This window comes from Argopecten irradians, chromosome 16, assembly GCF_041381155.1.
Source record: "Argopecten irradians isolate NY chromosome 16, Ai_NY, whole genome shotgun sequence".
Classification (NCBI taxonomy): Eukaryota; Metazoa; Mollusca; class Bivalvia; order Pectinida; family Pectinidae; genus Argopecten; species Argopecten irradians.
In genome coordinates, this window is record NC_091149.1 from 26760196 (window position 1) to 26778196 (window position 18001).

Consider the following 18001-nt stretch of genomic DNA (forward strand, 5'->3'; position numbering starts at 1 on the left):
GTTTTGATATGTACATCCTGAAATAAATATCGTCAAACTCGATGATAATGACATTATGATCTGCATATAAATATTAAGCTGTGTCATATATACAAAATTAAAGATTAAATTTAAAAGCTAGAGTTTAAAGTTGTATTTCTTGTAATTTTTCACCATCACAAGACTCTCAAAAACATACAATATACTAAATATACACAGCGTAAATATCGCATGAAATATCACACGTTTTGAAAGAACCACCACAGGTCAACTCCCATGTTTCAAACTTTCTGGAAACATAGTAGGCAGAAACACGAGTAGAATCCACGTGGACCGACATCGGCCAAAAAGCGTTTAGAGATCGGAACCTTCCGAGCCGTATTCATGTGGTCAATATCGGCAATACCCGTATAGAGATCAGGAATAGATCGATACCAGCTCAGATACTACAGAGCTATTTAAAACGTATACACGATCATATTTTTTAATTTGAATGTTATATTAACTTTGCGAATACGAAAACTTTTTTAAAAAAAGTCGGTGTATAAATATCGAAAGTTTAAAAAGAGGCGAGGGAAAATATGTAGAGCACTTTAAATACCTTTTCTAATCCAAAAATACAGTCCACAGACCATACAACGTTTTAGAATAAAAATGTTTACAATCTTGTCGAAATTGCGTTTTTTGACGCCTGTCGAAAATACAGTTTAAGTCCCGATATATGTATCTGCCGAAATTGTTTAAAGATTCATAGCGATTCTGAAAATGAATGATGTTATGGATCGTGTGTAGAAATAAGACGAAATCGATGTCAAAATTTAGAACGTTGACGATTACAAAAATATTTATAAGAAAAACATTATAAATTAGGATAAACGCTGACCACTAATTTTAAGGAATGATTTTTATTTTTTGTTGTTTACTGGTGTGTAACTGCATTTTTGTACAGATATTTTAAATGACGCGTCATGTTGAAATATGTATACAAAAAATGCAGTTTTAACACACCAGTATAACAACAAAAAATTAAAAACATTCCCTTATATTAACTTTTCGACCGACCATTTCATTTAAATTTAAGTGTTCCCGGTGAAATAAAGCTTCGATTTTTCCACGTATACTATTGATGGTACCGACTGAGTAATTGAAGGAATCGCGAAACAGCAGGCTCCAATTTGGCGGAAATGTGGTCAAGTTCCGGGAGTAAATAAAATATAGTTCCCACAATAACTTTATCGTATTTTTAAATCCATATATTCCATATGTTTTCATTTATTTAATTTTTTTTTTAATTAATTAACACAATGCATTCCATTGCATTCAAACTGAATGTTGAATAGAACCTTTTGGTCATGGCATATATATTGGCCTAACCGGATCCACATATCACATAGGCGGAAGTCATGCGTTTTACGGTCTGTGATCTGCACCTCAGCCCCTCTGCCGTTTTTTACGCAATGTAAGCGATTGCCCCGGTTAGTAAGGTTAGATATGAAAGTGAAAACGGAAATGTAAATTGGAAGTATTTATCAAGTCCGAGATCAATCATCAATTTAGAATCTAAAAAAAAATGAGAAATGAAATCCAAACGCAAATCAACGTCCATAGGTATATATAGTGTAGAAATCGGGATAGTCGAAGAAATATGTATGTATATAAGGCAATAACGTAAAATAGGAATATTTTAAAGTATAATTTACATTATTCAAATTTCAAGAATATGTCAATAATGACAGAAGTATTCTCTTTTCTTTGGTAGAAAAATTAACCTTAAATTATAAAATGACTGCTTTCCAACTATGGACAAATGACCTTTTTCACGAACAATGGACATTTTACCACCACCCAACTTTATTGAAACTATATGTGATATGTAGCAACATTAATGTCAACCCTTGAAATATGTTAAGAAAGTTCAAAAGGTCCCAGGGGCCTTTGCTAAAGTTGTGCAGTAGATGTGTATGACACGGTTCCCTTTTTTTTTATCCAAAATGGTATCAAAATCATGTTTTATGTCGTCAAACTATTTTTTTCAAGAGTATAAATAACTTCATATTGTGATCAAACACGTGTAGGTGAAATATAACAAATGAAATTTCGGCTACATTCTAAGACAAAAAATGTCGAATTTTCGAGTGATATTTTCGGCCATGTCAATTATTATCAAATGTGATTCACCCGCTTCAAGTTTGTCGTTTAATGATCATAAGATGGCAATGTCTAGTTTTACGTTACTTAATGATATGAGTATGCTTGCTTTAGATTAATAATTAAGAATGTAACGATGTCAGCAACAATATCTAATTCATTTGTAAAGCTCGTCATGCTCACAGCAGAAGACGGACTTTGCAAAATATTTCCTCTGCAGGACCACCTCAAACACCTTGGATACCCAAACCATTTTTTTTAAATTCAATGAGTTCTCTTTCAGACCAAATATGAATCCAAACATTAAATTCATACACGAAAAGAAGAATAATGATCTTGCAATTTTCCCCCTATTCGTTCCTTCATCCCACCGGCCAATGGTTTATGGCAATTTGTGTCGTTTCCCATTCTTTTAAGGATAATTAGGACCATTTGGTAACAAACCATTGAGTTGGTCATGCTAATTGGCTAACATTAGTCACAACGAGGAGTTAGTGTAATCTGTTTTGTCTTAAACATAAAGGGATGATTAGTTTAAATTGTTGGAATCTGAAATTACGGCTTTCTATAGTTTTTATTTGAGTTTATACGACTAATTACAAAATTGAAAAGAAAAACCAAAGTCGTTCCGTCATACATACATCCAACATGCCAGAATCGTGACGTCTGGGAGACCAGACGAAAAACACCCATAAATTGATTCGAATATCGAGACAATGACATTATAGGTGTCTCAGGATAGTGTTACAACGGAACTTGAATTTAAACATGTTCGCTGCAATTTATAGACATTTTTTCTATCAAACCATTGCTATTCTGTCATTTTTATATTTACGTTTTGCCATAGTTATAATAGTTATTGTTATATTTCTTACAAGCTAACCGATATTTACATAATATATATCATTGGCTTCTTAGGTAAATTCTGTGTTCCCGTGCACATATCACATATATATAATAATAATATTAATGAAAAGCTAACCGATTTTTATAACATATATGTTTAATTCATTTTTTACAAAAATAATACGAGCAGCCACTTGAAACGTCATAATATACTCTTCAAAAGGTCTCTAATACTTTTTAATGACATGCGTATCAGTTTACTAGTAACCGTTTCTGTAAGTATATTACACTTCAACTGAGCTTTTTGTATTTATTAAGTAAATAATGAAAGAAATGTGTACACATTGTAAAACCTAAAGTAAATACTAAGATATAAAATTATACCTTTTTGTTGTAACTAGGCCATGGGCTAGGAGGGTCCCACATGCACCTCCTCCAAACCTCCGAACCAATATTTTCTTAACCCTTATTTTTATGACCCACTGATCATAAATCAAAATGTTAACATTGCATAAGTTGGGATGAACTTCCGGTTATGACGTCATCAAGATGGCGGCCATCTCGAATTTCACTAAATAATGAAAAATAGTCTTAACATGGACATTTTTCAACCGAAGTAGACAAATGAGGTCTCAAAATGACCATAATAGAACAACAAATACATATAAGGACCAACTTATTCAATAGATGTAGTGATTGGTACGCAGGAAATGAAAAAATATATAAGATTTTAAGCTCAAAAATGGTGATTTTTCAGCAAATGTTTTATACTTGGCTTGACGCAGCATATTTTTTTCCCAACAACAAATTATTATTCGTAATCAGTTATTTGATGTCTTATCAATCAGTAAAAACAACAAAAAAACAAAAATATATAGAAATGCAAAAGAGAATTATTGTTATACTCTCATTAGGTTAAAAAAACATCACCGGGTTCGTATAATGCATATGGGCATAGGCTATTTTTCGAACTCCAAACCGCTGACATAACAGTTTCCTGGTGTATTTTAATTTCCTTAAATAGAACATTGACTATTGACGATTCATAAGTAGAAAAACTTTATGTAAAGTTGACAGAATATCTAGGTGGGACAAGTCACAGTTTACAAAATCCATTTTCATGTTTGAAATTTTAGAGATTGGCAGCGTTTCCAGAACGTTTGTGTCTTTGAAAATGAGCACATTCATTGTTTATTTCCTATGCATAGCATAAGCTTAATGTCAGATGGTTACTACAGTGTCACATATTTTACTGGTTCTTAATGGTAACCATTATCATTGCGTGCGCTTTCTCGCCTCACTGCTACATCCACTGAAGAGACTCATGTCTGGTAGCTGGTAGTCCAAATCAGAGTAATCGAAATATCATCATCAAATTCGTCGAGAGTACATATAGGAACAAAAGGATCAGAGATGTGGGATCTCCATCAGATTCTAACAACCCTTCGCATAATGTGGATCTGGTGTATTTTCAATCATGCTGGAGAAGTCTGCAACATCATATGCGATATGTGAATCACTAGGTTGGAAACGGGAAGAGCTCCCACATCTCTGTAGCCGATGTTTCTTATGTTAACTCTGGCCACGGTAGGTTGACAAGTTAGAACGACGATGGTAACCCGGTAATGTAATGACACATTAGCTCATCAGCTCATCGCCATCGAAGACAAAGAACTAGTGAAAGAAATATGTGACACTGTATAACCATCTGATATTTCCTTACGTTATACACAGGAAATAATAATGGATGTGCTCATTCTGAAAGACACAAAACGTTTCGGAAAGTGTCATTGTATTTACATCAGTTTTAATTTGATACCATATAGCTATTAGTTGGCGTTTTGCTGTAATAATTCAGTTTGAGACGCTACTAGTCTACAAAATTTCAAACATGAAAATGGATTATTTTGAAGTCCCACTTAGATATTCAGCCAACATCAAATTCAAATTTGTTAAGATCTAAATCGCCAATAGCCAATGTTATATTCAGGAAATTCTAAGACACCAGGAAACTGCAGTATCGGCGGTTTGGAAAAAAAATAACAATCATATGCCGTGTATACGCATCCGATGATGTTTTGTAAACCAGATGATAGTATAACAATAATTATCTTTTGCATTTCTATATATTTTTGTTTTTTAGCTCACCTACCCGAAGGGCAAGTGAGCTTATGCTATGGTGCAGCGTCCGTCGTCCGGCCGTCCGTCCGGCCGGCCGTCCGGCGTCAACTTTTCCATTTAAACAACTTCTCCAAAAACTTGGAGACCTAGAGTCCTGAAATTTGAGTTATAGCATGCTGGGATGAAGGGCTACAAAGTTTGTTCAAATGAATGACCTTGACCTTCATTCAAGGTCACAAGGGTCAAATAGGTGAAAATCTACAACAGACTTCTTTTATATAACCAAGAGGCCTAGAGACCTGATATTGGGCCTGTAACATGCTGGGATGTAGGGCTACCAAGTTTGTTCAAATGAATGACCTTCACCTCCATTCAAGGTCACAGGGGTCAAATAGGCTGAAATATCTTGTTAAGACTTCTGCTTCATAACCAAGAGGTCTAGGAACCTGATATTAGGCCTCTGACATGCTGGGATAGAGGGCTACTAAGTTTGTTCAAATGAATGACCTTGACCTTCATTCAAGGTCACAGGGGTCAAAAAGGCTAAAATCTTTAAACGGCTTTACTTAATAACCAAACAGCCTAGGGACCTGATATCGGACCAGTGGCATGCTGGGATCAACGGCTACCAAGTTTGTTCAAATGAATGACCTTGGCCTTCATTCAAGGTCACATGGGTCAAAAAGGCTAAAATCTTTAAACGACTTCTTCTTAATAACCAAACAGCCTAGGGACCTGATATTGGGCCTGTGGCATGCTGGGATGAAGCGCTACCAAGTTTGTTCAAATGAATGACCTTGACCTTCATTCAAGTTCACAGGGGTCAAATAGGCTAAAATCTTTAAACGACTTCTTCTTAAAAACCAAAAGGCATAGGGACCTGATATTGGCCCTGTGGCATGCTGGTATGAAGGTCTACCAAGTTTATTCAAATGAATGACCTTAACCTTCATTCAAGGTCGCATGGGTCAAAATGGCTAAAATCTTTAAACGACTTCTTCTTAAAAACCAAAAGGCATAGGGACCTGATATTGGGCCTGTGGCTTGCTGGGATGAAGGGCTACCAAGTTTGTTCTAAAGAATGACCTTGACCTTCATTCAAGGTCACAGGGGTCAAATAGGCTAAAATCTTTAAACGACCTCTTTTTAATAACCAAGAGGCAAAGGGGCATCTAATGTGCTAAGGGATGATATAAATTCTTATTTACTCTATTTGTTAAGTATGAACCACGCATGATTACCAAATTGCAGGTGAGCGGTTCGGGCCCATTTGGCCCTTGTTTATGTAACTGTTGGGAAACATTTTTGCCAAGCATTTGCTGAAAATTTACCATTTTTGAGCTTTATTTTTTATTTTGTTTTTCATTTTCTTGGTACAAATCACTACATAAATTGGATTGTTTTGTCCTGATATATATTTGTTGTTCTATTGTAGTCATTTTGATACCTCATTTGACTACTCCAGTTGAAAAATGTCAATGTAATGACTATTTTTCACCTTTTAGTGAAATTCGAGATGGCGGCCATTTTCCTAACCTGAACTTATACAATGTTAACATTGGTTATTGTTGTCGTTTAAACTGATTGATAATTGGTCAATAAACTGATTAGAAGTAATAGTTTGCTGTTGGAAAACATTTTTGCTGCGTCAAGCACAAATTATGAAAAAAAATTTGCTAAAAAGATTACCATTTTTGAGCTTAAAATCCGTTTTTTTTTAATTTCTTTTTATTTTTCTATATATTGAATTATTTGGTCCTGATATGTATTTGTTGTTCTATTATGTTCATTTTGATATCTCTTAAAATTTTAAGACTATTTTTCATTTTTTAGTGAAATTCTTGATGGCGCCCATTTTAATGATGTCATAACTGAAAGTTCATTGCAACTTATGCAATGTTAACATTTCGATTTGTGATTAGTGGGTCATAAGGGTTAACAAAATATTGGAGGTTTGGGGGAGGGGGTTGCATGTGGGACCCTCCTAGCCCATGGCCTAAATAGCTTCATGTACATGTAGCCCTCACCAGATTTGTGAATAGTTTGAATATGCATGTTTGCTTGATATGTTAAATAATATATAAAAAAGAACAACAAACAAAACGAAAAAAAAATTGCCACCGGCGGTGCGTATCAGAAAATCTGCAAGTTACCGCTGCGCTACATTCCTCATAATAAGTCCTGTGAATTTTTTTATGAGTATAAATGTTGTTTACTGTTTCTTTTTCTTTTTGTCAAAGTGACATTTTAATGATATAATGTTTTAAGATAAACTTACACAATTATTTTAAAATATGGTCTGTTGTATAGGAGTGCAAATTGCTTCCATAAACACTACTTATCCTTCAAAACGCCAGCTTGCAAGTTCTAAAAATTGACCTCACTGGAATGTTCGGGATCAAATCATCAAATTTAGAAATGGGAATCAAAATAAAGTCATTTTCGTAGATCGTTTACTTTATATTAAAGTTTTTTTTAATTTTTAAAAGAGAATTTTGTTTGAAATAATATTTTTTTGCGAAAAATTAACACTTTTTGGAGAAAAACGAAAACGGAATATTTTTCTCTGTCATCTCATTTCACCCTGTTACGGGTTTTGTCCACACTTTTACCCAAATTAAAAAATACTCTCATGATATGTTCTGTCTATTTCGGAATTAGTTGCGAAATTAAAATCCAAGAAAACAGTTTTTGAGTGAATTGGAAATAGAGAATGCAGGTAGCAACGGTCCACTTTCGTTAGTATACCTAGTTATACATTTCAAGTTAATGAATCTGCAGTCCAATGTAAGTGAACATTAGTGAAAAGTAATATTTTAGATGATTAATATCATGGTATCAAAGTTATGAAGTTTGCTGAATAACATGGTATCATTTTTTAAAAGATTGGTTGAAATTCAGATTTTGTCAAATTTAGGTGAAAATTGGTATATAGGGTTATGAAGTAATAAGAAGTGCTGCATAACATGGTATCACTTTCAAAAAAAATGGTTGCCATGGAAGAAATGGAGACATCTGATTGGTTGAAATTTAGATATTAATAGATATAAGTTCAAATTGGTACATATGGATTATGGTGTATGCCGAATGATATCGTTACAGTTTTATATGCATTGTTGTCATCGCAACGAAATAAAGGAACCTTGATTTGGTCAATATTAAGATTGTAGCATTTTATCATATTAAACATATTTTACCTCAAAATCAAACGTAACTCTGCTTCCCGCTTTGATCATTTTATTTCAATTTTAAAAAGTTTTAACTACATAAGAAATAGGGGTAATCCTAATTTGTATCTTTTGAGTTTGAGTTCCTGACGAAAAGATATTTCTTTTCAATAATTATTTGATTTCTGATATTAAAAAAGAAACTATTTGTTTCACCCAAGAGCATATCTAGTTGTTAGGGTTTTTGTATTGTTAGAGAAAAAGCAAGAATGAAAATGCACTAATTTTAAATTATATATGTTAGTTTACAAAATATATATCACTAACTGTTATTTTATTATGGTGTATATGATCAAATTTGAATTTACAGTCATCTAGGGCATTTTAAAATTTTTAAATTCTCCTGGCTACATTACAGCCTATGAAATACTGTTTTTCCGGATTTCAATTTTTTTGAAAAAAGTGTCTGTTATAGGATTATACCTATAGTATGTTTTTTTTAAAATGGTTTTTAAGTGTAGATAAAACGATAGCATGCCAAATATTTTGAGCAAACCTAATATCCTCAATTTTTATTCTGCCAAAAATTCGAATATCATTATCAATGTGTATAAAAAAAGAATTAAGTATATTTTATTAAAAGAAATAATTAAAAAAAAAATATGTTCAGAAGGTGGACACAAGGGGTTCCTTGCCACATGTCCTCATATTGCCACATATTTCTTAGAAACATCATTTTAGGCCCTTTATGTCTTTTTTAAAATATATAAAAAAGACACATATAAAGAAGTTATGTACCTAGACCTTTAACACTGCAAATTTCGAAAAAATCGGAGCGTGGGCGGATATTGCAACCCCACCTTTGTAGTCAAAGTTATTAGTAAATACATTGTAAATGGGTACACCCTCATTTATTAGCATTAATAAAAACATGACCAAAAGGTGGACACAAAAAAATCCCCCGACACATACCCAGAGTATTATAACATCATTTCATGCTCTTTATATTTTTTAAAAAGCAAAAGAGATACAAAGCACACATACGTAGACCTATAGCACTGCAAAACCTTAAAGAAATCGGAGCGTGAACGGATTTTTTTAACCTTTAAATAACCGCGAAAGAAAATTGTTTCACAGTTAGTTATAGTTTTTACCGGTCACACTGTGTCATATTAATGATTTTTTTTCTTTATGTAGAGCAATCAGAAACCATTATTCCTTTATCATGGCAACGCAAGGAGAAAACGTACATAAGCATTGCCTGTTGTTTAAGCCCTTTTCAAAGTTTTGATATATGATCATGGCAGCGCAGATTTTCGAACAATCCAAGTTTGACCATTCAGATGCTATGGTATGGCGACCATCATAACCTGATATAATGTGACCCGCATAGTAAGCAAATGAACGTTTTGTCAGTAACAAGATAGCATAGAAAAGGACAAACAAAACATAATGACTTACTTCTGCTTTTCTTCCGTTCTTCGTTTTCTTCATATTTATTATCCACTACTTTTATAACTTGAGCTGAAATACATTTTATTAAACGTTCATAAATTAAAGTGGTTACGATTTGCAATTTATTAGACATTGAGATAAAACAAAAGAAAAGATAGTTTGTGTGGAAATGAAACTTTATGTTTCAGAAGCACGTGATTTGCATCATTTGTTTGATTTAGCATTTTAGGATTTCAAAGTATATTGCATACTCCAAATAGCGGATGTCAAAACACTTTATAATAATTTACATTAACGCTTATTCTTTTAAAAACTAAAGAAGGTTGTTTGCATGTTGTCCTTGTTGTAAACCTGATTTTAAAGTTATATGTGCCGTAACTGAGCGAAAATTATGGCATGTTAATCTTTCTTCATTAAACTATTGAAAACCATAAGGTTTGATGAATTAAGCCGTGACAATCATTCAAATGGCTTCAGATGCCTTATAAACGTTAGATACAACACAGAAATTATTTACCATTTGGCTTCATTGTCTGACCATAGGTACTCATTTCGCTTCACTATAGATGTACATTGTACATATAATGGCTTCTGGCAGTACTGCTAAAAAGCATTTTCTGCTCTTATTTCTACTTGTAAAAAAACCAATGCATTGAAAGTACTGTAATTTTCAAAATGTAAGTAACTTTTAGTGATGAATAACATATTAAAGCTTATCTTGATTTGTGAGTATGAAAAATACGGCACATATAACATTAGATAAACAAAAAATGGTAGTTTACCTTTCGATGTATCGTCAGTGTTCTTACTGCTGCCTGGCTGCGGTGATGAAGTGTGACCGAAGGTCTCTCTACTGTTGCCTGGTTGCGGTGATGAAGTGTGACCGACGGTCTCTCTACTGTTGCCTGGTTGCGGTGATGAAGTGTGACCGACGGTCTCGCTATTGTTGCCTGGTTGTGTTGATGAAGTGTGACCATCGGTCTCGCTACTGTTGCCTGGCTGCGGTGATGAAGTGTGACCGTCGGTCTCTCTACTGTTGCCTGGTTGTGGTGAAGTAGTGTGACCGTCGGTCTCTCTACTGTTGCCTGGTTGTGGTGAAGTAGTGTGACCGTCGGTCTCTCTACTGTTGCCTGGTTGTGGTGAAGTAGTGTGACCGTCGGTCTCTCTACTGTTGCCTGGTTGTGGTGATGAAGTATGACCGTCGGTCTCTCTACTGTTGCCTGGTTGTGGTGAAGTAGTGTGACCATCGGTCTCTCTACTGTTGCCTGGTTGTGGTGATGAAGTTTGACCGTCGGTCTCTCTACTGTTGCCTGGTTGCGGTGATGAAGTATGACCGACGGTCTCGCTATTGTTGTCTGGTTGCAGTGATGAAGTGTGACCATCGGTCTCTATACTGTTGCCTGGTTGTGGTGATGAAGTGTGACCGTCGGTTTCTCTACTGTTGCCTGGTTGCGGTGATGAAGTGTGACCGTCGGTCTCTCTACTGTTGCCTGGTTTGAGCGATGAAGTATGACCGTCGGCTTCTCTACTGTTGCCTGGTTGTAATGATGAAGTATGACCGTCGGTTTCTCTACTGTTGCCTGGTTGTAATGATGAAGTATGACCGGCGGTTTCTCTACTCTTGCCTGGTTGTGGTGATGAAGTGTGACCGTCGGTTTCTCTACTGTTGCCATGTTGCGGTGATAAAGTGTGACCGTCGGTCTCCCCACTGTTGCCTGGTTGTGGTGAAGTAGTGTGACCGTCGGTCTCTCTACTGTTGCCTGGTTGTGGTGATGAAGTTTGACCGTCGGTCTCTCTACTGTTGCCTGGTTGCGGTGATAAAGTGTGACCGTCGGTCTTCCCACTGTTGCCTGGCTTCGATGATGAAGTATGACCGACGGTCTCGCTATTGTTGCCTGGTTGTGGTGAAGTAGTGTGACCGTCGGTCTCTCTACTGTTGCCTGGCTGCGGTGATGAAGTTTGACCGTCGGTCTCTCTACTGTTGCCTGGCTTCGGTGATAAAGTATGACCGACGGTCTCGCTATTGTTGCCTGGTTGCAGTGATGAAGTGTGACCGACGGTCTCGCTATTGTTGCCTGGTTGTGGTGAAGTAGTGTGACCATCGGTCTCTATACTGTTGCCTGGTTGTGGTGATGAAGTGTGACCGACGGTCTCGCCACTTTTGCCTCGTTGAGGCGATGAAGTATGACCGACAGTCTCTCTACTGTTTCCTGGTTGTAATGATAAAGTATGACCGACGGTCTCGCTATTGTTGCCTGGTTGCAGTGATGAAGTGTGACCGACGGTCTCGCTATTGTTGCCTGGTTGTGGTGAAGTAGTGTGACCATCGGTCTCTATACTGTTGCCTGGTTGTGGTGATGAAGTGTGACCGACGGTCTCGCCACTGTTGCCTCGTTGAGGCGATGAAGTATGACCGACAGTCTCTCTACTGTTTCCTGGTTGTAATGATGAAGTATGACCGTCGGTCTCGCTCCTGTTGCCTGGTCGCGATGGTGAACTGTGAATGTCGGTCTCGCTACTGTTGCCTGGTTGCGGTGAGTAAGTGTGACCGACGGTCTCGCTATTGTTGCCTGATTGCGGTTTTGTGTCACTTTTTCTCATGCCCCCTTTCCCCTTTACAATGATGTGAATGTTTCCATTATTTTCAAGTTTTGGAATCCGGCTTCTGTGGATCAATTTTCCGTTATATGACAGCATATAAGACCTTGATGGCATCATAAGTCGTTTACTGATCATTGATGTTATATCTCCAATGGTATAGTTTTTATCTACATCATGACTGAATAGATACCTTTGGTTGTCGTAAAAATGAATGGTTGACAGATTGATTCTCTCGTCACATTCCTGGTCTTCTTGATCAGTTAACGTTGTCAAAGATATAGACAGAGGGCCTAGATACCTGGCAACGGAATCGTTTGAGGGATACTTTGTACTTAGTTGATCATGATCAGACAAGAGGCAAAGTGAGCTTTCTGTGACGTTTGTATTATCATTGCCAATTTTCGAAACGGACATATTCCTCACTGGTGTTTTGTTTTCTTTGCGTGGCGGATTCTGCAAATATAATTTACATGCACATTACATGATTCATGAAAGGATACTAGTTTGTTGTGCTAATTCTTGTTAAAATTATATGTGCCATAACTGGGCAAACATTTAAACATGTTTTTTTCCCTTTTTAATCTATTGATAACAAAAAAGTTTTCATGGATTAAGTTTTGAAAATCATTCACAAGCAACTTTTGCAATATAAATTTATTTGTTATCTGAAATAGTTCTGGTATTTAATATCTTATGTATGTTTAAATGTTATGTTTAAAAACACATGTGAAAAAAATTATTATCACTTATTCCACTGAAAAAATGAAATTGTAAACCTGGCTTTTTGGTCTGACCGTGTGTCCTGCCAACATTCCTTTTGAGTACTAATATAACTTTGTAAAACTAAAACCTATGCATCGTAAGTACAGTAAACACGTGTATTATAGTACGGGAATTTAGAAATAACTAACTATCCGATTATCAAATGATTGGTGTGTAATGTCTATGGTTTATTGCTATAAAACCCCATTGAAACCATGTACGAGTTGTCATTAAAGCTACCATTCTGTGTTTGGGTTCCAAATATCTACAGCACACCACACAGAACCAACAGACTATTCAACATGACACATATGGATTGAATGTATTTTTTTTTTTCTAATTTTCATAGTGGCTATGGATATCAAAAGATATTTACATATACCGTGGAGCGCCTTACCTCGGAAGATATGTAGATAGCTTCTGCTATTCAAAGTCGCTATGAAAATTAGAAAAATACATTCAATCCATATATTTACATTAGAATCTTCCGCCTTCCGGTCGACATTTTTTTTTGCAAATAACAAACGATAAACAAGAATTATAGATAAAATAGGATTTGATCAACTTATTACAGTAACACATAGTTGATTCTGTATCAAGAAACAACACATTAATGATTATACATTAAAATATTGTGGGGAACTATTTCGTATTGATATGAAACTAGCGTGATGTTTCAAATCAGCTGATCGAGATTCGTTGTATTCATAGCCTATTCATAGTGTTTTTATAAGCAAATGTTTGTTTTCATCAGTTGGTTGATTCATATCGTGATTAGCGCTTCATGTTGAATTTGCCTCTGTCCAGATGGCATTCATATTAGCTATGAATGCCAACTGAAAGATGTTCAATGCTTATATTTACATTTGGCTACAATTTTATGTTGAAATACCAAAGGATTTTGTATTTATAATGAATTAATCATTCGTTATCGTGAAGGATGGAACAGCCATTTGAACAGCCGTTTTCCGTGACGTCATCAGAAGCGATTGAAGTTCATAGTCTATATCACTGCCAACTGCGCTTCGTAAGGTTATATAGTGGAACTGCAGTGAAAATGTAAATATACGTCTATAACAAACACATTTACATGGTATTCATGGCTATATCCATTTCCCAAAATATTATATCGAACATTGCTTATTACGAAGTAATTCCGTTGGTCCACAAGGGTTCGTTAGGCCCGTGTGTTATTGTATTGTAAGTATCAAGATGTTGGTACCTTTTGGTGTAAATACCATATTGAAAGCTCTTCTTGATTCGTGCAATTACCGCATGTACTTACATTTGTATGTCTTGGTTCTTTTCTCTTCTTTTGAAGGGATTTCTTTATCCTCTTGGATTTCCGTGAAGATGGTGTTGGGGTTACGGTTGAACTATTGACGCCTGTCCATTGTCGTTTTCTTCGCTTTCTCCGACGTGAAGGTTCCTGTTGTAGAATGCTGTATAAAGTATCTGTTGACGGTTGATCGTGATGATATGCCTCATATGTATTGTAGCCTCCAATATCCGAATCCATCCTCTTAACAGGAATGGAAGGGTGTTCTGGTATGGCCCCGTAAACACTGCGACTCGTGTACCTCCTCCGGTCAGAAACACTATGACTTTTTGTGTCCGGTGGTTTCCTGTACTTCTTTTTACACGTTCCCTGTTTTCTTTGAAATGTGATGTAGCTGCCATTGATATGTACATCCTGAAAATAATTATCCAAACGTGATAATGACATTATAGATTATAGATATTAACTGTGTAATATAAACTGAATTAAAAGATGATTTAAAACCTAGAGTTTTAAGTTGTATTTCTTGTAATTTTCACCACCACAAACTCTCATAAAACATATAATATGTGAATACGAAAGCACCAATAAACTATATAGATATAGCGGTAAATGTCGCATGAAATATTACACGTTTTGAAAGAACCGCCACAGTCAACTCCATGTTTCAAACTTTCTGGTAACATCGGAAAACCGAGTAGAATCACGTGACCGACATCGGCCATACCCGTATAGATCGGATCCTCCCGAGCCGTATCACGTGGTCAATATCGGCAATACCCGTACAGATCGGAATAGATCGGACCAGCTCGGATACTTCCGAGCTATTTTAAACTTATACACGATAATTTGTTTTTAATTTAATTGTTTATTTACTTTGCGAATACGAACTTAACAAAAGTCGGTAAATATCGAAAGTTTAAAAAGAGGCGAAGAAAAATATGTAGAGCACTTTAAATACCTTTTCTAATCCAAAAATACAGTCACAGACCATACAACTTTTAGAAATAAAAATGTTTACAATCTTGTCGAAATTGCGTTTTTGACGCCTGTCAAAAATACAGTTTAAAGTCCCGATATATGTATCTGCCGAAATTGTTTAAAGATTCATAGCGATTCTGAAAATGAATGATGTTATGGATCGTGTAGAAATAAGACGAAATCGATGTCAAAATTTAGAACGTTGACGATTACAAAAATTTTATAAGAAAAACATATAAATTAGGATTAACGCTGACCACATTTAAGGAATGATTTTTATTTTTTGTTGTTTACTGGTGTGTAAACTGCATTTTTGTACAGATATTTTAAATGACGCGTCATGTTGAAATATGTATACAAAAAATGCAGTTTATACACCAGTAAACAACAAAAAATTAAAAACATTCCTTATATTTACTTTTCGACCGACCATTTCATTTAAATTTAGTGTTCCGGTGAAATAAAGCTTCGTTTTTTCCACGTTATACGATTGATGGAACAGCTGAGTAATTGATGGAATCGCGAAACAGCTGGCTCCAATTTGGCGGGAAAATGTGTCAAGTTCCGGGAGTAAATAAAATATAGTTCCACAATAACTTTATCGTTTTTAATCCATTTATTCCATATGTTTTCATTTTTTTATTTTTTTTTTTAAATATTAACACAATGCTTTCCATTGCATTCAAACTGATGTTGATATAGAACCTTTGTCATGGCATATATTTTGGCCTAACCGGATGCACATTCACATAAGGGCGGAAGTCAGCGTTTCGGTCTGTGTTCTTGCACAGCAGCCCCTCTGCGTTTACGCAAGTGTAAACGATTGCCCGGTTAGTAAGGTTATATAGGAAAGTGAAAACGGAAATGTAAATGTTTATCATTTGTTCGTTGAGGTGTGATTGTTGTGTGTGGGGGTGTGTATTATTGGCTGATGTGCAAAATGACACTATCTAGCTATCGGACTATTAGAGGAGAAATAGTGATTTGTTCAGAAAAAAAATGTATGTATATTATTTAATTTTTCATATTCTTAAAAAACAATATATAAATTTCTGATTGCCTTACATTATTCATGGCCAGCACACATTCTGTCGACGTCTCATCAAACAAAGTGATGAAGCCCCTCCCCTGTAAAAATGAAACAAAATTTTTAAAGAACGAATCTGTGTTTAGTGTATATGAACTTTTTATCGGTTTTATCAGTTTTACAAATTTGGTAGGGTTATTTACTTGCAAACAATCAAACCAAAATTTTGTCTATAAGTGTTCGGTTGTCAATATAATGTGACCGGGTCAAATGTGCTTGTCCGATGTCTTCAGTGGTATGCTTCAGTAAGATAGCACTATAAAAAGGGTGAACGTTCCACTATTACAAGGAGACAAAGCGCGAATATACCGTAGCCTCCAACAGTATACAGACATCCACACATCGAGTACCTGACAGCTAATAGGACGTAAATATAATAAACAAAACAAAACCAAGTGTAACTGTTACAGTTGTTCTCAATGTCACTTAATAACACTACAGCCTCCTATATATATAGCTTCATCGCTTTGGTGTAACATAAGACAACTTGTCTCACATTCCATTGTAAATAATTAACGACAACATAGTTACCTTGCCGGAGTATATCCTAATATTGTTCACCTGGGCAACTGTGGATATAAAATATCGTTTTGTTAGGAAATGTACGTCACAAACGTTACTAAGAGAACAACGTTATAGCTGCCGTGAGACCCGCCTCGTGTTAAGTTTACCTCTACTTGTACTTTCTGTAAGAAATCCATTATCAGTCGATGAATCTTGAATAAAGTAAAAAATACTTTCGACAGCTTTGATAATTGATAAGTTGATTTTTGCTTTAAACAGTATTGCTTTAAGACATTTTCTGGAAAGCTAATAGGAGAATGTAATCATATTTCTGAATCAAGTTTCATTGACAACCATGTTTCCCAAAAAGCGATAACGAAACAACTAATATATCGGTAAATACCTACCTGTCTCCACGCGCTTCCGGATATACTTAGCGACTGATGCAGTATTTAAGCCTTTGGGAATGCCAGATATTAAAATATCCATTCCAAGCTCTTTATCTACTGTAACAAGACACATATAGAATTTATTCATTTTATAGTAAAATAGGAAGAGGCCCTGTACCGCTCCCCTGTTCCCTGGCAAGAACATAACCTTGTACTATTGGACCCCACTCCCCAGACCCCGGGGGAACAGACCAACCGTCTATACAAGATTGGTTCCTCTTCACCCATGAAGCTTCAGACCGAATCAGAACCAAATTCCTTCATTTCTACAGAAGAAGAAGGAGTTTAAAGAATTTGCTATATTTTCCCTATTGGGTCTCATGCTATATATGCTATATTTCCCCTGGGGCCAGGCCCATTTTTTATATAAGATTGTTTCCCTTTCTTTACCGGAAGCTTCCATCCTTATGCGGTCAATATTTATTCAGCCATTATTACTGGTAGGAATTATTGTGAACAATTGACGGACGGACGACGGACATCGCGGCATGACATAAGCTCGCCACCCCTTTCGGCCAGGTGAGCTAATAAGCATCATGCATGTCAATATGTTAGCTGTGCATCAATATGCGAAAAATCATTATACATATATCGCACAGTCCGGCATACTGGATTCAAGTTG

The 18001-nt window shown here is 35.7% G+C and overlaps 1 protein-coding gene across 1 annotated transcript in view; it reads right to left on the bottom strand.

Annotated features, from left to right (window-relative positions):
* Positions 1–18001, bottom strand: part of LOC138310280 (uncharacterized) — a 37206-nt gene that overhangs the window by 13103 nt on the left and 6102 nt on the right. The window contains exons 2-7 of the mRNA XM_069251417.1: positions 17338–17436; positions 16958–16995; positions 16405–16467; positions 14365–14772; positions 10499–12770; positions 9723–9785 (exon numbers count right to left, since the gene is read on the bottom strand). Coding sequence (XP_069107518.1) covers positions 9723–9785; positions 10499–12770; positions 14365–14772; positions 16405–16467; positions 16958–16995; positions 17338–17419 — 2926 coding nt within the window. The 5' untranslated portion in view covers positions 17420–17436. The remainder of the gene's footprint in view (positions 1–9722; positions 9786–10498; positions 12771–14364; positions 14773–16404; positions 16468–16957; positions 16996–17337; positions 17437–18001) is intronic.